Source organism: Bubalus bubalis, chromosome 19, assembly GCF_019923935.1.
Source record: "Bubalus bubalis isolate 160015118507 breed Murrah chromosome 19, NDDB_SH_1, whole genome shotgun sequence".
Taxonomy (NCBI): Eukaryota; Metazoa; Chordata; class Mammalia; order Artiodactyla; family Bovidae; genus Bubalus; species Bubalus bubalis.
Genome location: NC_059175.1, coordinates 3,691,729 through 3,715,606, shown reverse-complemented (window position 1 = coordinate 3,715,606; position 23,878 = coordinate 3,691,729). Strand labels below are relative to the sequence as shown.

The 23,878-nt window shown below is 49.4% G+C and overlaps 1 protein-coding gene and 1 long non-coding RNA gene across 2 annotated transcripts in view; one reads left to right on the top strand and one right to left on the bottom strand.

Moving 5' to 3' along the window:
• The window catches only part of STK10 (serine/threonine kinase 10), a 128,827-nt gene that overhangs the window by 64,616 nt on the left and 40,333 nt on the right, over positions 1-23,878 (top strand). Inside the window, exons 5-8 of the mRNA XM_006053696.4 lie at positions 12,219-12,291; positions 13,225-13,419; positions 14,001-14,082; positions 23,553-23,687. Coding sequence (XP_006053758.2) covers positions 12,219-12,291; positions 13,225-13,419; positions 14,001-14,082; positions 23,553-23,687 — 485 coding nt within the window. The remainder of the gene's footprint in view (positions 1-12,218; positions 12,292-13,224; positions 13,420-14,000; positions 14,083-23,552; positions 23,688-23,878) is intronic.
• Positions 15,919-23,670, bottom strand: LOC123330620. Its single transcript, XR_006546646.1, has 3 exons — positions 23,531-23,670; positions 20,594-20,938; positions 15,919-18,570 (listed from the first exon to the last, which is right to left on the bottom strand). It is a non-coding gene; the product is annotated as an uncharacterized LOC123330620 (long non-coding RNA).

Sequence of the window (23,878 nt, the reverse complement as noted above, 5' to 3'; positions counted from 1 at the left end):
CAAGCAGAGCAGGCATTCCAGCTCTGGGTGGGTGTGAAGAAGTTTTCCCTGGCTGGTGGGGATCCCTTTGTGCAGAGAGAGAAAGGAAGAGTGTCTGCTGTCTGAGACAGTTGGGATATAAAGTAGGGTAAGGACTCTGAGGTCCAAAGATCTGTGTTTTTGTCCTGGATCTGTCCTTGGCCTTGGATGAGTCAGCTAACCCTTTTGAACCATAGTGTCCTCAGACAGACTGGGCTGATAGTTCTTACCTCATGAGTTGGAATGGTAATTTAATGAGACACTACATGCAAAGCATCTATAGGTGCCCAGCCCATCAGAGAGGACAATCATACATTGAGTTTTTTCCTGGGCTGAGGAATGACTCAGTGTTGTAGTGAGGAGGAATGGTCCTCATTCTCCAGAGAATCGTGTTCCTCTCCCCAGAGGTGCTTCTCTGAAGATGGGAGCGGAATTTCATAACTTTTTGGGTCTTTCAAGTTCCAAGATGAGGTCTGAACTGCCCTAAAAACCAGAGTGCCTGACACAGAGCCCGACACATAGTGGGTGCTCAGTAAGTAGTAGAAACTAGCACCGCCGTTCCTTTAGCAGCCTGACACTGCAGGATCCCTAGTTCCCAAAAGCGCCCTGATATTTAGGAGCCCTAGCAGGTGGGCCTGGCAGGGACCAGTCACCTGCCTCTCACCCCCACCTGGACCCTAACCCCAAATCCCTTTTTGCTGCCGCCAGCAGGCTGGAGTCCTGGTTCTTCTATGATGGCGACCAGGCACTGAGCCAGTGTTTAATATGTAACTCACTGAATCCTCGCAGACTACTACTGCTAACATTCTACAGAGGAAGGATTTGGCACCTAGAGAGGTTAATTAACTTACCCAAGGTCACAAAGCTAGTCTGAGGAACAACTGGCTTCAGAGCCCAAGTGCTTAACCACTACCCTCCTTAGACTCTCTTGGTGGCAGATGATAGAAGCTGGTCTCATGTGATGTAAGGCAGACAGGGTAACATGTGTATAGGGTATACGGAACCTTGTTGGGACAGATACGAGTTATATATTTGCAGCTGGAGATGTGTGGTTGGACCCTGGAAAACAGTGCTGCCCTGAATGTCGCTGGTTTTTGCCTTTCTGTGCATGTTGGTTAGGCTCTCAGTGCAAGCCCTCACCCACAGCTTCTGGCTAAGTGTTCACTTTACCCAGCACCACCTCCTGCAGTAAACTGAGCCACAGCATTTCACATCTCAGAGTCAATAATCCCAGTGAAGAGCTCTGATGGGCCCAGCGTGGCTCAGATGCAGATTCCAGGTCCAACTGGGGAGGCCTAGCAAGCAGGCTTCTCTGATTGGCCCAGCTTGTAGTCACTCTGTGAGAATTGGGCTGGCTTATGTATCAGTGTGACAGTCCCCCTTGCCACCATGGAACAGTGTGGTTGTGGGTGGGGGACATGGTTTTCCAGACAGGTTTTCCAGAAGGAGAAAAGATTTGGAGTTGCCAAAAAAACAACTGCTGTCTACTCTAAACTGACACAGCCTGTTGGAGTAATAGCGACTCAGAAAAGGGAGTGAGTGAGGTGGAAGTGGATGGAAAACAAAGGACTGAATTTGCAATTGACTTGAGAAAGGGAAACGACTAGAAAAATGAAGAGTTATGGGAGAGAAGAGAGGATGAAGGCAGTGGGAGTGGGAGGCCGAAGACAGAGGGGACTAAATGGGAAAACAAAGCCCTTATTAGGGGTCCCCTGTATCTGGCTGCCTGAAAAACAAAACAAAAATGGAAATAGAAAAATAGAGCAGTTCTTTCGGTCTCACAGTTGGTTGTATAATATGACCCATTGGACTTTTCCTGGTGGTACAGTGGATGAGACACAGGACTCGGGTTTGATCCCTGGTCTGGGAAGATTCCACATGCCAAGGGGCAACTAAGCCTGTGAGTCACGACTGAGCCCACGTGTCGCAACTCCTGAAGCCTCGTGCCTAGAGCCTGTGCTCTGTAACGAGAGAAGCCTGGGCGTTGCAACCAAGAGTAGCTGCTGATTGCAACTCGTGCATAGCAGCGAAGATCCAATGCAGCCAAAAATTAATTAGTTTAAAAGATATGACCCCATTTACTAGATGAAGAAAATGAGGCTCAGAAACATGAAATAGTTTGTCTCAAATCACCGTAGAATCTTTTCACTTCCCTGCTTGGTACTGTTTCCGTGATATTCCTAGGAAGACAGATGTCCTGGTAGTTATTATGAGAGAGATTATGGGTTATTGGTAGACGCCTCCTTCTTTTGAGCCCAGGCATGCCTCTGGCTGCCCTGATCCAGAGGAAGGAGGCCCCTGGGCTCCCAGGGCTGGGTGGTGGAAGCCTTTGATTCTCCCATCCCCACCCCGGTTTCAGCAGGTCCTAAGCCCTCAGTGAGGCTCCACTGCTCTGTCTGCACCAGGAGGCCTGTGGCTAGTGTTTGCCTGCAGGGTCGCTGCCAGCCTTTTCGATGGGTCAGTTTTTGCCAAGTAAGGAAGGGCAGCATCCCTGGCTCTTGCTCACTGAACGACAGCAGTTCTTCCTTGTGGCAGCCTGACTGCCCATTTATTTCCAAATGCTTCCTGGGGCAGGTGGCACCACCCTGGGTTGAGGCCTACCGGGAAGGCTCTCAGGTGAGCCCTGACCTAGCTGGACTGTGGACCCCCTGGGCGTGGGGTGGAGGGTCCAGGAGAGGAGGACTGCTGGGCAGCGGTTGGCTCTAGTTGGCCTGGCGTTGTCTGGGAAAAGGCTGCTCTTATATTGGATTCTTGTGGTTGCCTGCAGTTAAGGGGACAGATGAGAGTCTCCTATATAACTTCATGCTGTTCACTGCCTCTCTGTGTGTGCACAGAGTGTGATATGTTATGCATGTATACTGTTATGTAGTTTTCTGATTATAAAAGTTATGTGTGCTATTTACACATGTATAGAAAGATATGTACAGTGGTATTCACTGCAACAATATTAGTAACAGCGAGAAATCAGAAATGATCCAATTTACTCCGGTAGAGAATTACTTGAATAAGTTATGGTATGTCATACAGTAGAATCTTTTTCAGTTATTGAAAATGAAGTTGTAGAAAATGATAATCTTTTGTTAAGATGTATGTACATACTGTGAAAGGGAAAAAAACAAGTTGCAAAATAGTATGTTTAATCCGATTTCATTCTTTTAAAAGCAGCAAATACCTGAAAATTTTATATATATGTATATATATGTGCTTGCTCAGTTGTGTCCAACTCTTTGCGACCCCAAGGACTGCAGCCTACCAGGCTCCTCTGTCCATGGGATTCTCCAGGCAAGAATACTGGAGTGGGTTGCCGTTTCCTGCGGGGAGCCGGCATATTGCATACTGAGTGCATATTGTATATTGAGTGCAGCACTTTCCACAGCATCATCTTTCTGGATCTGGAATAGCTCAACTGGAATTCTATCACTGCCGGGAGCCAGCGTGAGGAACTCCGCCCATGGCAAAGGTCATGAGAAAGGAGGCTCGGCATACGCAAAGATGGGATCGAGCCTCAGGAGTCCCCCTGGAAATTCTCGAATCTGCCCTCAAATGTATCATTGGCCAATGGATCCTCACCTGGATTCGGGTTGCTCCAGTCCTGAATAGTATAATCTCCACCTCCTGGTATCCTATAATCAGTCCTTGAATCATAAGTACAAGATGTCCAAGTCGGATACCCTGTACAACTGTCTATGGTGTTCCATACTTTGTCTGAAGGAGCAACCTTATAACAATTCGGATATTTTGGTGGAGATTTGAAATGCAGGGTTACATAGGGGTCAAGAATCCCAGGCATACGAGCCAATAATACCCAAGCTGACCGATGACATAAAGACCAGGAATCTGTTATAATTATTTTTTTAGAGGCCCCAACACATCCTTCTTTGGTGGGGGTAATAAAGCTTCTAGGGTCATTGGGGAAGTTAAAGCAAACAGGGAAATCACCTGTTAATCCCCTGAAGGTATAATTGAAGTTAATAGGATATTTATCTCTAGTGTAAGAAGTATAGGATCCTCCCAAGAGCTGAGGTTGGTCTGTGTTGACCCGTATAGGCTCATTATTCCAAGTAACAACTTGGAAAGTCGGAGGATCTGGGAGATATGCCCAATATTTGGTTGGAATAGGAGAGGCGCTTACCTGACAGGAAAGCAAAGCAAGCATGGCAATAAACATTTTCTCAGGAGAAGCTGGAGATCCCTGTAAGGAAGCTATTCCCCGTGCCTGGTGGCAGAGTGTTTTTATTTGTCCCCAAGTGGGTATGGAGGCATTCCGGGTCGCCTGAGTCAGGCGGCCTGACACCCTTTTGTGAGGCAAAGGATCAGGGGGAGCAATATCCTGTATGTGAAGTTCAGACATCTGCTTGGTGGGTGGATCTGTTCCTTGCTCATCCGGGATCTCCAATGTCAGTTGTCCTGACGCCGGCGGCGTTTCCCGTGCTGGCGGGGGGGAGTGAAGGCAGAGGAGGTCCCTTCCTTTTTCGGGGTCGCGGCGGCCGGGGAATCCGGTATCCGAGGGGCTGAGACATGGCGAATCAATCTGTCTGGAACCCAAATTGGAGAATCTGCGTCCTGTGGAAAAATGCAAGCATATCCTCGACCGCTGGTTAACAATGGGTCGGGACCTTTCCATTGTCCGGAGAGGAGGTCCTTCCATTTAACTGATGGTTTTGCATTCAATTGCTCAGGGCACCAATGGCGAAGCATTGCAGTAGTTCCAGCTGAATCAGTGTTTAAGATATTTATTACAAAAAGAGCGTGTTGCAAGAGGTGATGGGAAGAACTATATTTAAACTCACCTCTTGCAACATGCTCTTTTTGTAATAAATATCTTAAATACTGATTCAGCTGGAACTATTGCAATGCTTCGCCATTGGTGCCCGGAGCAATTTCCTTTTCCAATGTATGTGTGTGTGTGTATATATATACATACACATATATGTATGGGCTTCCCTGGTAGCTCAGTGGTGAAGAGTCTGCCTGTGATGCAGGAGACCCAGGTCTGATCCCTGAGTTGGGAAGATCCTCTGGAGGAGAGCATGGCAACCCACTCCAGTACTCTTGCCTAGAGAATTCCATGAACAGAGGAGCCTGGTGGGCTGCAGTCCATAGGATTGCAAAGAGTCAGACAGGACTGAAGTGACTATACAGCAGCATATGTGTGTGTGTGTGTGTATACACACTCACACACATATAATTTTTTATGATTTTATTTACATATGTGATTTTTATTTATATCAATAAGTCTAGAGCTAGATGCAACAATTTCATAAGTGTTTATCACTGCCAGGATTATGGACACTTTTTATTGTGTAAATGTCTGAATTTTTGATAATCAGCATTGCCTTGGTAATAAGTAAATATATTTAAGAACGACTATATAGGTAGATATAGTCCTATAGACAATTAGGAATAAGACCCACAAAGAAGGAAATTAAAGTCCCTTCTGATCTTGCCAGAATGTACCACTGTCAGCTTCCTTCCCGTCTTTTTTCTGTGCTCAGAAAAGTGGGACCGGAGGGTGGTAAAGGACACAGACTTAGCGGCACATCTGTCCTTAATGTTGGGCGACCATCCACAAGTTACTTAATCTCTCTAAACTTCATTGTCCTCATCTGTAAAATGAGGATAATAATTTTCCCTGTCCCAAAGGGTCATAGATACAAATGATAAATATATAGTAATGTATATGCTGATGAGATGCAAGGTGATATCTAGAGGAAGGCAAATGATACACGTCAGCCTCTTTGGGTAGTGCTGCACACCCAATTGGAGAAGGCAATGGCACCCCACTCCAGTGCTCTTGCCTGGAAAATCCCATGGGCGGAGGTGCCTGGTGGGCTGCAGTCCATGGGGTCGCTGAGGGTCGGACACGACTGAGCGACTTCACTTTCACTTTTCACGCATTGGAGAAGGAAATGGCAACCCACTCCAGTGTTCTTGCCTGGAGAATCCCAGGGACAGGGGAGCCTGGTGGGCTGCCGTCTATGAGGTCACAGAGTTGGACACGACTGAAGCAGCTTAGCAGCTTTGTCAGTAAATAGTAGTTTTTATTAGATCAACATGTAGTTGTTTTTTTTTTAAGTGAGATCATGGTATATATACATATATTAATATATACAAATATTTTCCAGTCAGCTTTTTAAAAAAATTGAATAATATCAGATAACCCCTCATATCCTTAAACGTTCCTTAGAAACATGGTTACTTCATGTTTTTCTTTCATTCCATTGCTTGTGCAAACCATGATTAACTTATGAATCCCCCGAAGTTGGCTATTTGGGCGTCTCGCGAGGTTTCTCGCACGACCCTCTGGGCGGTGTGGTGACGGGCAGGCCTGTGTGTGTGTCTGTGGGTCTCAGTCTGTAATCGCACCGTTTAGAGGGCTGCTCAGAAGCAGGACCGTTGGGTGGGTGCGGTGTGTCAGGCGGCATTGATACCTGAGGCCAGAGTGCCCTTCACGCTGGATGCGCCGGTTCACACCCCCCCGCAGAGTGTGAAGTTCTTTCACCACATCCTGGCCCCCACCGGGTTTTACTTAAAAACAAAAACAACCCCCCCCCAACTTACCACATATATTTCAGCTTTTCAAACCATAAAAGCAATGCATACTCTCTATGAAGTGTACACAGTAAAAAACGTAAGGCCACCTCAGTACACTGCCCCCACCAAAGTCCCACTCCCGGGAGGTGGTCACGACTAAGTCTGATGGCCTCCCAGACCGTTTTCTGTGCTTATAGACATCTGTGTGTTCACAGTAAGCACGTGTCGTTCTTCTTAAGATATAACTGGAGTCTACACTGTCCATTTCACACTGTGCATTGGGCTGTCAGCACCCTGGAAGAAATAGCATGTTATGGACCAGCTTTCAAATTAGCACAAAGGCAAGCTCATCCTTTTTACGAACTGCGTGTGATTTCATGGTTTGCTGCTGCTGCTGCTGCTAAGTCGCTTCAGTCGTGTCCGACTCTGTGCGACCCCATAGATGGCAGCCCAGCAGGCTCCCCCGTCCCTGAGATTCTCCAAGCAAGAACACTGGAGTGGGTTGCCATTTCCTTCCCCAATGCATGAAAGTGAAAAGTGAAAGTGAAGTCGCTCAGTCGTGTAGGACTCTTAGCGACCCCATGGACTGCAGCGCACCAGGCTCCTCCGCCCATGGTCTGAGTGAGCCTCAGTTTCCTGAACTATCTGCCAGTCAGGGTTCAGCAGCAGCTCAGGTCATTTCTAGTCTTTCACTCTTTTGAATAATATTTTAAAAGCTTCCATGTATATTTGAAGTCTGGTTTGGGGGTTTATTTCCAGAGGTAGAATTGTTGTCAAACGTGTTTTCTTTTTCCACTGTTTGTTTTTGGCTGCAGCATGCAGGGAGCATGGAGTTTTCACCTCTGGACTGGCAGGGAAGGCCTGCAAACATATGTCTTAAGGCCCAGTTTTGTCTTTTTTTTTTTCTGTTTCTTCATTTATCTTGTTCATTTGATAGCCCTGTTGAGTGTTTCACGTGGCAGATGTAGCATCAGGTACAGCTGTGGACAAAGCAGAAATGGCCTCTTGCCTTATGGAAGTGATAGTTTAGAGAGTCCCCACGTGCCTGCTGCTTTGTCTCTGATTCTTGTTTTAAAATAGGAGAAGGGGGGAGAGGAATGTTTTCAACCACAGAGACTGCCTGGTGAAAATCCCCTTTGAACTGTCCGAGGGCAGCCGTCTACCTGTCGGGGGACATGGCTTATAAACTCCATTCAGGGAGCAAACAGCTGGGGCCCCCCTGCCCCCTGCCCAGGGACAGCCCGAGGTTCCTGGGCTTTGGGGAGGGGCCGCCCCCCCAGCCTGGGCCCCAGAAGCGGAAGTAGCAACCACCCAAGAGGCTGGCAGGCACTTGTTTTAGGGAGGACCCTGGGGACCAACTGTGTGTCATTTTGAAAGCTGGTGGTTTCTGCTTTTCCACTCCCTTCTTTGGAAGGGACCAGTGGGTGCTGAGATATGGGAGTGGCCAGCTCCAGTGTCTCTCCTGGAAGCCTCACCCTGGGTCTGAGAGGCAGTCCCTCTTCCCCAGAGGTGTTCTGGGATGGCATGTCAGCCGTTGTTGGTGTTTATATGGGGAGCCAGGCCCACGTGGGTGCCCGTCCTCACCCCTGGGTCCAGAGGGGTGGTGACGTGTCCAGGCCAACAGGGCAGAGCTGGCGTCTCACCTGGGTTTCCTGGGCTTTGCATCTCACCCTGTAGCTGCTGCTGCTCCCACCCTGAAAGGCAGCAGCTCTCCAGCCCCAGTAGCCAACCTGTCCCGTGAGCACTTCCCTCAGCTGACCAAGTAGCTCTTGTCCAGTTAGCACTGACTGAGGCTCAGAGGCCAGCAGTCCTGACCATTCCCAGGAGGAGGTCTCAGTACAGCCTCGTCCTCGTCCCCGCCTCAGACTCTGGGGAGTACAGCTCAGGTACCCCCTGGAATACTCACTGTCATGGTGGAGCACTTACCACGAGCTGGGCTTGGAGCTGAGCGCCTTGGTGTGTCATTTCATCCTCACTGCAGCCCTGCAGAGTGACTTCTACAGTCTCACCCTGTGTCACTGCGGGGACACTGAGGCTCGGAGGCTTGGTAACTGTCCTGGCCCCTGCCTGTCTCTCCCCTTATCTAAGACCACCCCTTCCAGCCATGCTGCCCTGCCCATCCTGGGCCCTCCAGCCAGCTTGTTTCCTCTGCCTGGAAATATGCTCCCCTAGCCCTTGACCTGTCTAGCCACGCACGCACCAGCCCTGTCTCTGCCTTATCCCTGCATGGCCCTTCCCATTACCAGGAGTCCCATGGTGTGGAGGGCCTGTTTCTACCACTAGAAAAACAGGCCAATGAGGGTGAAGGTTTTGTTTCCTCTCTGTGCCTAGAACAGTGCCTGGCACATAATAGATATTTGTTGAATGAATGAATTGCCTGGAAATGGAAAAAAAAAATTTTTTAATGAATTTAAGTTTTTATTTGTGTGTTTCCCTGTAGTGCTGTGACAACAGAATGACATCTGTGCACCAGAGCATACACATATCAGCAGTAGGGTGTAACGTCTCCTTGCAGCGCTGCTGAATATGTAGCTTTTTGTAGGACGCATAAGCATGTAAGATGGCCACGCCGAATAATTTTCTGGGTTTTTCCTTAGCTGGACTTCTTCCGGCTCCCCCGTTCCTTGTCTCTCGAGTCCTGCACCCCCATCTCCCCATCACGTCACACGATTGTGAACAGACACAGTTGGTATTCATGGGATTGCCGGCTGCCTCCACCACTAAACTTCAAGTTGCCAGAGGGCACGGACTTTGTTTGCTTTTTCCCCACTGTGTTCTCTGCTCCAGCTCATGGGTGGTTCCAGATGGAACTTAAATGAATAGATGAAAGAAGGCAGTGACACAGAAGGGGTGAACCTGGAGCCCCGCTCTCTCGCGCTCAGGCCTGTCGCTCAGCGACAAGTTGGAAACTGTGAGTCTGAGTGAAACTGCCGAGCGTGGCTTCCAGACCCAGGTGGCGGCTTTCAGGGCGGCTGGCTGTTGCCACTCCAGTGGTTCCCTCAGTGTGTTGCTTCCTCCCGAGTTCAGCTTTTAATCAAGGTGGAACTTGGCGTTGGAAGGCTGGAGCACTGGAGAAAATTCCTCTTTGTGGTGCTGGCTTCTTCCCTTAGCAATGGGTGGTGGTGATGGATGTGTGTAAAGAGAAATTGTATTATTTTGTTAGTCCTGAAAGTCAAATGCTTTTGTAATGGCAAACTTCAGAAAAGTGGAAGAAACCTCATCTCGTCTCTCTGCCCATGGACAACAATTTAAGCAAGCTAGTACATTTCCTCCAATAATTCAAACTGTAGTTTTGCTCTTGTGGGGAGGTAGGGTATAATTCCAACCATACAATATATTCAAATATGCATCCTCTCCCTTTCCTGTTGAGCCTATATAAATATACCAATAAAATATTTTCATATTCTATTAAACATTGAATATTTCAGTATTTGTTAAGACTTCCCAGGTGGGAAGTCCTGCCTGTGCAGGAGACATAAGAGATGTGGGTGTGATCCCTGGGTTGGGAAGATCCCCTGGAGGAGGGCATGGCAACCCACTCCAGTATTCTTGCCTGGAGAACCCCATGGACAGAGGAGCCTGGTGGGTTATAGTCCAGAGAGTCACACAGAGGTGGACACTATTGAAGTGACTTAGCACACATGGTATTTTAAAATTTTAATTTATTCTCCCCTACATTTTTATTCCGATATAATTGACATTCAGCACTATGTCAGTTTAAGGTTACATCTTAACGATTGGACTTACATACACCATGAAATGATTATCATGATAAATTTAGTGAATATCCGTTTGTGTGGTTACAAAATAAAAGAAAAAAAGTTTTTCCTTGTGATGAGAACTCTTAGGATTTACTCTTTTAACAACTCTTATATATAACATATAATAATGTTATATTTATTTATATATATATTTATTGTGCTTAATTATATTTAAGCATATTTAAGTACATTCCTAGTACTTATTTAAATTATAACTGCAAGTTTGTACCTTTTGACTAATTTCATCTAATTCTCCTTCCCCCAACCCCCCATAGATCCGATCTCTTTTTCTGTGAGTTTGTTTGTTTGTTGACAGCACTATATTGACTCCTGCTGTAAAACGTAGTGAGTTGATTTTTCTACACATTATAAAATGATCACCGCTATAAGACCATCTATTGCCACACAAAGATATTACATTATTACCGACTATATTCCTACACTGTACATTTCATTCCTATGAGTCATTTATTTCATAACTGGAAGTTTGTACCTCTTAGTCGCCCTCATCTATTATCATTATTAAATGTATATTAAAGTTGAATATTATGTACAATTCAGTATTGAAATATTGAATAAGATATTTTAAAACTTTAATGACTATAAAATATTCCACCATATGTGTGTGTATCACACTTAATCTGTTCAGTTATTTAGTCTTTACCTTCTTTCTTGGTTTTCCTGGTGGCTCAGATGCTGAAGAATCTGCCTGCAGTACAGGAGACCTGGGTTTAATCCCTGGGTTGGGAAGATTGCCTGGAGAAGGGAATGGCTACCCACTCCAGTATTCTTGCCTGGAGAATTCCATGGACAGAGGAACCTGGTGGAAATACAGTCCATGGGGTCGCAACGAGTCGGACATGACTGAGCAACTAACATACTTCTTTCTTATTGTTGTTGTTCAGTCACTCAGTCGTGTCCAACTCTTTGTGACCCCATGGACTGCAGCATGCCAGGCTTCCCTGTCCTTCACCATCTCCCGGAGCTGCTCAAACTCATGTCCATTGAGTCAGTGATGCCACCCAACCATCTCATCCTCTGTCGTCCCCTTCTCCTCCTGCCTTCAATCTTTCCCAGCATCAGGGTCTTTTCTAATGTTTCAGCTCTTCACATCCTAGTTCATTTTTCTTGTGTGTACGTTTGTATATATGATACATAATCTTAAATCCTTTTTAGAAAAGACAGAATGTATTATATACTGCACATAAGAATTTTAAAAATCCCTCCATGAAAGCTAAGCAATGATGCTTGTTTTTAAGTTGTATCTATTATAATGGCATTTTGGTGAACAATCATTACCCATAATGTTTTTATATTTAAGATTATTTCAGGGAATTCCCTGGTGGTGCAATGGTTAGGACTCTGTGCTTTCATTGCTGAGGGCCTGGGTTCAGTCCCTGCCTGGCTGGGGAACTAAGATCCCTCAAGCTGAAAGGTGCTGCCAAAAAAAAGAAAGAAAATTATTTCATTAAGGTAGACTCCTAGATTTGGATTACTGCACCAGAAGAGTATGGGTGTCTTATTTTATTTATTTTTTTAGTCTGCACCGTGCAGCATGTCGGATCTTAATTCTCCAACCATGGATCAAACCCATGCACCTTGCACTGGGAGTTCAAAGTCTTAACCACAGGACCACTAGGGATGTCCCAAGTATGGGTATTTCAGAAGTTCTTGCTATTTATTGCCAAACTGCTTTCCTGAAAGCCTCTTCAATTTATATTCTTATTGGCAAGTAGGAAGGTGCATACCTCTTACAGCAGTGGGTGTTATTATTTTTTAATGATCACTAATTTGCTAGACAGAAAATGGTATCGCGTTTGGAACGCGAATCTCTGCGTCCACACCCCAGGGCCGTGGGTGGAGGAATGTCCATTCAGTCCTCTATCTGAGATTCTTGCCTTGCAGCTGACTTCGGTGTGTCTGCCAAGAATCTGAAAACTTTGCAGAAGCGAGATTCCTTCATAGGAACGCCTTACTGGTGAGTCGTGTAGCCTCTGGAAATGGGATGGTGGACTGAACGTCACACCTCCATGTCCCCTTGGTGACCCCTGGCTGGGCTGGAGGCGAGAGGACAGGCAGGGGCTCCTGAGTCAGCCTGCTGGGTCTGAGCCTGCGCGCGCTGAGACCTTGGCCATATTACCCAGCTTTTTGTGCCTCAGTTTACTCATCTGTGAAATGAGGGGTATAATAGTGCCTATATAATGTGGTATTGTGAGGATTAAATGGGGTGGTGCATATAGAAAGTGCTCCACTAATAAGAACTGACATTCCCTGGAGAATGGTTCTTGATAAATTCAACAAGTGTAGATTGACAGGCAGACCCAGAGCTAGAGCTGGGGCCAGGAAGATGAACAGTATGAGTTCTGTTGCTATGCTTATATGAAATCTCCCTAGACTCTTCCAGTCCGTTTTGGTTCCTTCTTTTCCAAAAAGAAAAAGCCTCTCTCAGTTTCACACCTAACTGCTTTCTGTTTTACTCCCTTCCCATCATGGAGTTGGGTTCCTTTTTTGCCTGCTTATTACTCACTCTCTCTCTCTCCCCCCTTTTATTCCTCCTCCTCCTTTTCTCTCCCGCCCCTCTCTGTGCTGATGTATTTTCTTCTCCCCACCCTCCCGCCCCCAATCTCCCCGGGTCCCCTCCGCCCTGCTCCCACCCGCCCCTTCCCCAGGACCCTGTGTTCTGGATTGCTGCTGCCCTCTTCTGGTAGGAATCGGAGCTGCAGCAGGACTGGGCTGTGAAGCTGCTTGGAAGGCGTCCTTTTGTGAGGAAACCGTCCCAAGGAATATAGTGGGTGGGAAGGAACGCACATCAGGTCCTGGGAGTGCTCGCGCTGGTCCTTGACCCTGAGCCTCCAGGAGGCGCCTTTGGAGGCCAGGGTCTTAGCGCTCTGTTGTCCCCTGGTCGGTTCAGGATGGCCCCCGAGGTGGTGATGTGTGAGACCATGAAGGACACCCCGTACGACTACAAGGCGGACATCTGGTCGCTGGGCATCACGCTGATTGAGATGGCCCAGATCGAGCCCCCCCACCACGAGCTCAACCCCATGCGGGTGCTGCTCAAGATCGCCAAGTCCGACCCTCCCACACTGCTCTCGCCCTCTAAGTGGTAAGGAGCCCGGAGGCCTGCCCGGGGGTGTTTGCAGGACGGCCAGCGGCCCTGGGTGGCCAGGCAGGTGGGCTGAGGGGAGGCGGGGTGCCAGGCTCTGCTGTCCCCGCTTGGCCCCACAGCGGGGGAGCAGTCAGGCCTGGGGGTCGGTAGGTTTTTTCTGAGCTCCTGGGCCCTCAGAGCTCCTTCCTCCCTCTGTGCTCTGAGCATCAGCTCTCCTTCCACGCAGACCGCGGAACTCAAATAAGCCGGATCCCGCTGCAAGAATAAGAGCCCACATGAGCCCTTGCAGCCACACGGCGCAACCCTAGGCTGGGAGTTGGGACTCAAAGCCCCAGTACGGCTGTGTTCCGCTGCGTGGCCTCGGGCAAGCCCCCTCTCTGATTCTGCATCCCCTCTGTCAGTGACCAGAGGGCGTCCTGAGGTCGCCTCCGCCGGCTCGCTTATGAAGGCGCCCTTTGTCCTTTGAGGGGCGTGTTTGGGAAGCACGGGACTCTCAGGAGAGCGGAGTCCCTGATGCGGGAGTCTTCTCGGCTCTTGCCTGCTCCCAGCTCACTTCCCCCACCTGTCTGTCCTCCCAGGTCTGCAGAGTTCCGAGATTTCCTGAAGACGGCCCTGGATAAGAACCCAGAGACACGGCCCAGCGCTGCGCAGCTCCTGGAGGTGAGTGGTCCCCCCTCCCAGGTGGCTGCCCGCCTTGACCCGGAAGCTGGGTTCATCCTCACCCTGCCCTGGGGGCGTTGTGCACAGCCGTGCAGTCATAGCCAGCGTGCCCTGGGCACCCATACTCGCCAGCCCTTGTGCAGGGAGGGCGAAGGGAGACCAGAGTCCTGTCTGCACGGGACTAACCTTCTGGGGGAGGGGGACAGGCGGCCAATGAGCAGCACAGGGGAGGGGCTGCTCTCCTATAAAAGGAGGACGCGAGGGGCTCTGTGAGCCAACACCCAGAGGAGGCGAGGGGGGCCACACGTGGTGCTCGAGAGTGGAGGTGGAGGCCTGGGATGGGGGCATGATGGGTGCAGCTGGCAGAGGCAGGAGGCCTGGGTGCGGGGGCTGGGGTGAGCACAGGGGTGTGGGAGGTGGGTGGGCTGGAGACAAGGTCAGAGCTGCACGGAGTGTGTCCAGTCCCAGGCTCAGTGCTTCCCCAAGAGGACTCTGGGTACGAAGCATCTAGTCAGTCTCTCCACTGTGACTATTATAGCAAAAGGATGCAGAGCAAAAGGCGCGTGGGAAAGGCAGGCAGAAGTGCCTCGAGTCCCCTCCCTGTGGAGTCACAGATGACACACCGAGGTCCCCAGCTATTTCCCTGGTGGCACGTGGGAAGTGTTGTTTCCCTGGGAAGCATGTTGGAGAACTCGGGGCCTAGGGTTTCACTGGCAGCTGACCACGTGGGCAGCCTCTGCTGGCACAGACCAGAGTTCCAGGCTCCAGAAGGCTGGGCAGGTGGTCCGCATGGACTCCATCATTTGCACAGTGTAGGCCGAGTCAGCCCCTCTTATCAGTTCACGGTGGGAACCCCCTCCAAGTCCAGGCTCCCAGCAAAGGGCTAATGATGGGAGCAGCCTTCCAAAGGAGAGCTGGGCCAGGTCACGGAGGGTAACATAGGACCTTGGGAGGACGTGGACTTCACCCTGTTTGGGACAGGGCACCTGTGAGGGTTTGGAGGGAAACACTGAGTTACTCTTACAAAGGTCTCTCTGGCTGTTGGACGTGGCATCTGGGAGACCAGCCAGGGTGACAGGTGACTCGGGGAGCATCCCCTTAGCTGGCTGAATGACCTTAGGGTGGGGAAGTGGATGGTGGCTTCCTTGAAGCTGTTTGAAATACTGGAAGTAGCTGTGAGCCACCCTTGTCCAGAGCCGATGCCTTGGGTCCTGATGTCCGCAGCTGACGGGGTGAGTGTTGGAGCCTTGGCAGCTGTGTTTGAAAACCTGCACGCACCACTCACCCGGCCGTCTCCAGGTGGCCTGGCCACTGTCCCTGGGGGCACCAACACTGCTGGGAGAGGGAGAGGAAGCGGGCCTGGGGTTGGGCAGGGGCTGGCCCTCCACCCCGTCCACCACTTTGGTGCTTCCCCCTGTGTGACCGCTTCTGACTGTGGTGGGAGGAGAGGGGGCCGCGCCCCACCGCGCCCCACCGCGCCCTGGAGGCTCTCTTCACATGCAGCCGCTTTTTCCCAGCGCTGACTTCCTGTGAGTCAGGCACGGGGGCTGGGCTGGCGCTTAGGGCGTCCCTCTGGGCTCTGTGCACAGTGGTGAAGTGTGTGGCCTGGGGGTGGGAAGGCCTGGGTTCAGATCACAGCTCTGCCGCTTCCTGGCTGTGGGACCCTGCTTGAGGGGCTTCACCCCGCCGTGACCCTGTTCCCACTCTTAAGTGGGGATAATAATCAGCCCCCCTCCCCTTACAGGGTCATTGTGAGGGTTAAGTGGAAGATCCTGGAAAGTGCTTAGCTAAACTGTGCGGTGCTGTGCTCGGTGACTGTTTGATGCCTTGAATTAAATTGTTTAAAAGTGGAAAGAAATGGGGATGCAGACCGGGGTTATCTGCTTGGGGTCACGATCGTCCCTTGTGGGTTTCTGCACTGTGTTTGCAGTCTCGCGGCTGGAGTGACGGAGGCCTCACCGTCGGGTGGGGAGGCGCTGGGCAGGGACGGTCTGGGCAGCCGGCGGTGGGGGTGGGGTGGCCTGCTGTCCTCCTCAGATGCGAGAGCTCCAGGCTCCTCGGGCCGATTGTTTCCTGTGAACAGTCACCTCCCGGCCTGGAACATCCGGCCTCCGGGACGCTGCCGTGAAGAGACCAGCTGTCTCTCATCCCCCATGGCAGCGCGGGAGCCTCAGCCTGGGCCAGGAATTTCCTTTCCATAGTTGGGGGAAAAAACCTTCCTGCCAGAGGACTCTTTGCTAAGACAGAAGGGTTGCAGAAGAAAAGAGAGATCCCTCCACATAAATAAAACTGCTTGCAGAGCTTAGGCTACCGTCAGCTTTTTCCATGTCCCTATTTATCTCTTGAGTTAGGGAGGGTGGGGCATTGTTACCCTCATAGGTGAGGTCCCAAGGCTCAGGGAAGAGAACAGGCCTACTGAGGTCACCTGGCTTTGAGTGGCCAGACGCGAGCCCAGATCTCGTCCTGCCAGCTAGCGCCTCCTCCAGAGCTGATCACGCCCCCGCCTCAGCCCTTGCCTGACTGCTGGTTCCTCCTGGCCCTCATCGTTCCCTGCATCCTGCCTTCAGCCGACTGACTTCTGCCCCTGCTGGCTTGTGGTCCATTCATTCGCTTGCCTGGATATTAGCTGGGACTGTCATTACTTGGTGGTACCCCAGGCTCTGAAATGAGGCTCACCCGCCAGGAAGGAGTGGTCCTCACCCTGAGCCTGTTTCCTCCTCTGCAGGAGGTGGATTGTGCTCACATCACAGAAGTGTGTGAGTGGATGCAGGTCTGTAGCCACCTGACGTCTGGAGCATCACTGGTGCATAGTATACACTTGTTGAATTTGCTCTTAAACCTGCTCCGCTCTAGCACAGCGTACTTTTCAAGGTTGTCAGCATCTCTGGACGCCATGGTCAGCTCAGGCCGCAGGGCTGGTTTTGCGGGCCCCAGCAGCGGTCGCAGGCGACCCGCGTCTTCCTGCTGTTGGTTCCTGATGTCAGGTCTCCACGCCCTCTTGGTTTCCTTCCTTCTCACTGGTCACTAGCCTGTCTCCTTTGGCTGTTCTCCTTCTCCAGCTGATTCACATGAGGTTTGCCAGGGCCTTTTCCTCTGTCTCCATCACCTCGATGGGCTCGCCTAGTTTGCCTGCAGCCCAGACTGCCCTGCTCAACCCCAGACCCTTGTGTCCGATTGTTTACCCTCCACCCCCCTTAGTATTCTCTGCCCGCCTTAGGTGTCCACAGGCATCTCACACTTAACAAGTCTGCCACTGATCTTTCCCCAAATGTGCTCTAGCAATGATTTTCCCATCCCAGTTGATGGCAGCCCCACCTTGCCAGCAGTCAGGCCCCAAACCTTGCAGTCATCTTCTCAGAGGGATTACCCGGTCTTTCTCACACACTCTGTATCCATTCTACCAGGGAGTCCCATCATCCCTGCCTTCTGAACATGCCCAGAATCCAACCACTTCTCACCACCTCCATTGTAGCCGAGGGAAAAGCACAAGTCAGCCCCTATACCTCCTGAGTCCATGCCGCTTGAGACTTCCATCTTACTCAGGATAAAATCCAGTCTCAGTGACCTGCAGGGTCCTGCAAGTTCTGCCTGTCTCACCTTGATCCCTCAGATCTGTCTCTCTCTTACCCCCTCACTCTTCCCCAGCCAACCAGCCTCCTTGCTGACACTCCAGGCGCCCTCCTGCCTCAGGGCCTTTGCGCTGGCTGTCCGCTATGCCTGGGCTGCTCTTCCCGTAGACACCTCCACCTCTTTTCTTTCTTCAAATCATTGCTCACATGGCAGCTTCTCAGTGAGGCCTCCCCCAAGTGTTCTATTTAAAACTGCAAACCACCTGCACCCCTCACATTCCTAATTCTCCTTCCTGTGTCCTACATTTTTTTGCGGGGGTGGGGGGCACTGAATTGGGTCTTAGTTGAGGCACGCGGGATCTTGGTTCCCCAACCAGGAATTGAACCTGTGTCTGCTGCATTAGAAGGCGGATTCTCAGTCACTGGACCACCAGGGCAGTCTTCCTGCACCACTTTAGTTCTCCATGGCACATAGCACTTAGAGTGTATAACGTGTGTATCAGGTTTATTGCTGGTCACCCTGACCAGCGTGTCAGCTCCCTGGGGACAGCAGCTTTTGTTTTGTTTTGTTTTGTTTTCACCAGTGCGCCCCAGTCATCCAGAACAGTGCCTCGTATGGAGAGGGCCTTCAACTAAATATTTGCTAAATATATTTATTTTTACTTAGTAAACTGTTATGTAAGCTTTTTCCCATGCCAGGTTCGATTCTAAGTGTTTAGCGAATGTTAACTAATTTAATCTTCATAACAACTCTGTGAAGTAGGTATTGTTTGGATCTCCGTCAAACAAATGATAAGAAACTGAGGCACAGAGAGGTCAAGTAGCCTGCAGAAGGTCACACAGCATGTAAGCGACAGAGCTGATTTCTGGTCATCTGGTTCCAAACCTGTTCATTTGACCACTCTAGTAAGGTGCCTCTCTGAACGAATGAAAGAGAGAGAGAAGAGAAGGAGGAAAGTTAGGAGGTGGGGAAAGGAGAATGAAGGAAAAATACTGACACCTGAAAACTTGGAAGTATTATTAGGCATTTTTTAAAGCTAGTCTTGGAGTGTGGGATATCCCGGTTGGTGGTTTCTTTTTTTGTTTTAATTTTCTTTTTTTATTTGGTCACACTGTGTGGCATCTGAGATCTTAGTTCCCTGACCAGGCATCTAACCCATGCTGCCTACATTGAAGGCAGAGTCTTAACCCCTGGAAGTTCCTGGCTGATGACTTTTAAGTACACAGAGGAAAACTAGGCTCAACGTCTTGGAAGGTTGACTATGCAGATGGCAGGAGAGGTCCTGGCTGGATGCTGGGTGCCAGTTGGTAAGCTTTGTGGCATCATGGGGCTCGCCTCAGGGACAGCACAAAGTAGCTGTCCTCGTCCTGAAGGAGCAGAGTGCTGCGTCCCCTCTGGTCCGGGTCTTTCTCGGGGGCACCTGAGCACCTCTCCAGGGACCCTGTGCCCAGATGAGCCTGTCCCCAGGTGGCGCACAGCGTGCTGGCCGCTGGGGAAGGTCCCACGCCTTCCTGTGCTGCACGCTGTCTCTCCTTTTAAACACATCCCGGAGGTGACAGAGCTGGGTCAGTGGTGGGGGTGGTATGTGTGCTTTGTATCCCAGAGCAGTTTAGAAAGCAGTCTTCTGGGCCTCATCAGACAGGAGGGCCTGCTCCGTCTGCCAGCCTCGCTTGCCCAGGGATTCCAGGAGCTTGGGGTCCAGGGGAGTGGCCCTGCTCGCCTGCCCCTCATCAGAAGCTTTCTTCCCCACAGTTCCCCCTCCACTTTCTAAAGACTCCGGGGTACTCAAGGGAGGCCATGGAGCAGATGTTCAGCCTCAAGAAAACACAGCTTCTGGCCAAGCTGAAGAACCACTAATTTGGTCAATATGTGATGTGGCTTGATGGAAACCTGGTATTTCCAGAAGCCTGTGTCTGCATTATTTGTTTCTGCTGCATCTGCTTCAGCCACTGCAGTGGAGTGTCCCGTGGCTTCTTGCTCAAGTTCACATGTGTGAGGTTGTGCAATGTGAAGCTTGGGAACATTTGGGATCTGATTCTCATCCTCAGTTCTGAAGCACTGTGCTCTGTGGGGATGCAGGAGGGAATGGGAATGGCTGGGAGGGCAGACTGGTGCTAACGGGCTTCTCTGATTGTGGTTCTCCTGTTGGTGGTGATGATAATGGTGGTGGGGATGGTGATGGTGGGGATGAGGATGGTGCTGGGGATGAGGGTGGTGGTGGTGATGCTCATGCAGATGATTTTTTGAGCCATATTTTGAGCTCTTACTACAATGCTTAGACCATCCATACTATTATTCCTAGGGTACAGATAAGCAAACTGAGGCTCTGAGAGGTTGACTTGTCCAAGTTGTTGGAAGTGGGATTTTACCCCAGGCAGCCTGGTCTCAAGTGTAGAGCCCGCAGTGTTCACTGCTATACTCTCCTGCTTCCCTCAGTTCAGTTCATTTGCTCAGTTGTGTCCGACTCTGCGACACCATGAACCGCAGCATGCCAGGCCTCCCTGTCCATCACCAACTCCCAGAGTCCACCCAAACCCATGTCCATTGAGTCAGTGATGCCATCCAACCATCTCATCCTCTGTCGTCCCCTTCTCCTCCTGCCCTCAATCTTTCCCAGCATCCAGGTCTTTTCAAATGAGTCAGCTCTTATTAACATCCAACTCAAGACCTTTCAGAGCTGCTTGGCCACTGGAGTGACACCTCTGAAGGGTCCCTGTTTATAGCACTGCTTTGCTGCAGCCTTTGTACTCGCTTATGCTCCTGCCTGGAATTCTCTGTGCCTAGATCTTCCCCTGGTCGGTGGCCCCTTTACATCCCCTCAGGTCTCACCTTGAGTGTTCCCTCCCAAGGGGGCCCCTCTGACCTAAGCAGACTCCACCCCACCCTACCCCAGCACCCAAGCCCAGGCCCATGTTCCTCCAGCCTCGTGCTGTCCTCTTACCTGATCTGAAAAATGTTCTTGTCATCTGGTGACATGCCCTTCGTCTTTCCCGAGGCCAGGGACCTTGCCTGTCTGCTTGTTTGGCCTTTTTCAGCACCTAGCACGTTGCTGGCCTCAACATGGGACCGAGGCGTGAATCGACAAATGAAGAGGGGTGTGGGAGAGAAGGATGAGAAATTAAATTCTTCATGCCTTTCAAAGCTGGTACTACCTAGAGGAAGTCCAGCTGGTTTAGAGCAGTCTGAATGCCAGAGCTCTCTAACAGGAGTGAGTTGCGTTGGTTTCTGGTGTGCAGAGTCAGGTCCCCGGGTGATCAGGTATTGCTTCTGGCCGTTCACAAATGAACTAAACAGATAAAAGCGAATAAGCAGATAAGAATGATCTGTAGTAGACCTATCTGTGGTGAATGTGTTTTCAGGGTGCTAGACAATTTATTCTCTTTAGTCATTTAGATACTACCCTGCAATCCTGTTTTCACTGTTCCTCCACTGATAAATTTTCTGACAGTAAGAACAGTGAGTTTCATTGCAGCCTTCCTGCAAATTTCAAATGAGCAAATTCCAACTTAATGACCACTCCTAACATGCCTTTCTTTTTTTAAAAATAAATTATTTTTATTTATTTGGCCGCGCCAGGCCTTTAGTTGTGTTATGTGGGACCTAGTTCCCTGACCAGGGGTCGAACCTGGGCCCCCTGCTTTGGGAGCTCAGAGACTTAGCCATGGACCACAGGGAGCCACTGTGCCTTTCTCAGCGGCCCTGAGTGAGTGTGGGAAATTGAGGACTCCCACGTCCCTTTCCATACCCTGATGCAGTGCAGACTTGCAGTAGGGAGATCTTCAGGCTCGTTTACCATCTACTGAGGCCTTAAAAGCTTGGGTGTATCCCAAGGACCATGAAATAACTTTCACTTTTTAGAGATGTGACATTTCTGAAAATGCCTCAGAATATAACATATACCTCTTGGCCTCAAGATTTTGCAAAACCCAAGACCTATACAAGCATTTCCATAGCAGCTTTATTAAAACAGAAGCGGCCATCAGCCGCAGAAAGAATAAACGGCTGTGCCATTGTCACGCGAGAGCATGCTGCCCAGGAACCAAAAAGGAACAATCGGACTTCCCTGGCAGTCATCCCAGTGGTTAGGAATCCTTGCTTCCCTTGTAGGGGGCATGAGTTTGATCCCTGGTTGGGGAACTAAGATCCTGCATACCACGCGCTGTGGCCACAAAATTTTAAAAAATAAATAAAAATAAGTTTTAAAAAAATTAGAAAAGGAACCGTTTTCTAACATGCAACAAGGTAAGGGAATCTCATAGTCTCAGCTTAGTTGTGTTGAGTGAAGAAAGCCAACTACAAAAGACTACGTATTTTGGGATTCTGTTCAGATGGAGTTAAATAACAAGCAAAACTAGTCTCTGGAGCTTGACGGCTGAGGGCAGTGGGTTTGACTGCAAGGGGGATGGGGACCTTCCTGAAGTGATGGAAATGTTCTGTGTCTTGAGCTGGGTGGTGGTTATACTAAGTCTGTATATATGGAAAAAGTCACTGAGCTTAATGATTTGTGAACTTTTCTGTGTGTAATTCCTCAATAAAGTGTGTGTGTGTATATGTATGTACATACTATATATTATATTGTATGTACATACTAGATATTATATATTATACTCTGTATGTATATACTAGATATTATATATTATACTCTGTGTGTGCATACTAGATATTATATATTATACTCTGTATGTGCATACTAGATATTATATATTATACTCTGTATGTGCATACTCGATATTATATATTATACTCTGTATGTGCATACTAGATATTATATATTATACTCTGTATGTATATACTAGATATTATATATTATACTCTGTGTGTGCATACTAGATATTATATATTATACTCTGTATGTGCATACTAGATATTATATATTATACTCTGTATGTGCATACTCGATATTATATATTATACTCTGTATGTGCATACTAGATATTATATATTATACTCTGTATGTATATACTAGATATTATATATTATACTCTGTGTGTGCATACTAGATATTATATAGTATACTCTGTATGTGCATACTAGATATTATATATTATACTCTGTGTGTGCATACTAGATATTATATAGTATACTCTGTATGTGCATACTAGATATTATATATTATACTCTGTGTGTGCATACTAGATATTATATAGTATACTCTGTATGTGCATACTAGATATTATATATTATACTCTGTATGTGCATACTAGATGTTATATATTATACTTTGTGCATATGCTGGGTTTCTTGCATTACAAGCAGTCTCCTACATTGTAGGCAGTTCTTTACTGACTGAGCCACCAGGGAAGCCAATATTTTTTAAACTACACCTTTAAAATCTTTTTAAGAAGTAGATTAACAGGGAATTCCCTGCAGTCCAGTGGTTAAGTTTCCATGCATTCACTGCTGAGGGCCCAGGTTCAATCCCTAGTCAGGGAACTGAAATCCCACATGGCACAAGCCACATGGCATGGCCAAAAAAATAAAAATGAAAAATAAATTAACGAACACAAATAACCCTCCTGAAACATTATTTTTTGCTCCCACTTTGGGCTAAACTCCTCTCTGTGCTTGATCTCCTTCCACCCTCATACCATCCCTGTGGGTTTGCTATGATTTTCTCCATGCAGAGGTGAGGAGCCCACAGCTCAGAGAGGGAAAGGGACCTGCTCAGGGTCAAACAGCTAGTGAGCAGCGGAGCTGGTGTTTGCCCTCTTTCACCACACCCAGGACTTTCTGAGCTGCCTCTGGGTCTGCCTGACCAAGTTCAAGTTCACATCTCCCTGAGGGATGCTGCCAGCCCCCTTTGCTTGGGGGATCGCCTTTTCCCCGGCCTTGGGTGCCCCTCCTCACCACCCCCACCCTTGCCCGCTGTGATTCTTACCCAGCTGTCTTGCCCCTCTCAGCATCCCTTCGTCAGCAGCGTCACCAGCAACAAGGCCCTGCGGGAGCTGGTGGCCGAGGCCAAGGCTGAAGTGATGGAGGAGATTGAAGATGGCCGAGATGAGGGGGATGAGGAGGATGCGGTGGAGGCTGCCTCTGTAAGGAGATCAGGGGGTACCGGGGAGCACTGGGGAGGGATGGGGTCCCCGCAGGCCTCAGCTGGGGCGGAAGGGCACCAGGAGGCGCAGGAGAGGTTCCTTCCTGTTCTTTCCCAGCTCAGAGGTCACAGGCTCCCACGCCACCGGTTACGTAAGACAGCACAAGGGCCGGGATGAGGCTGCAGGGTGTG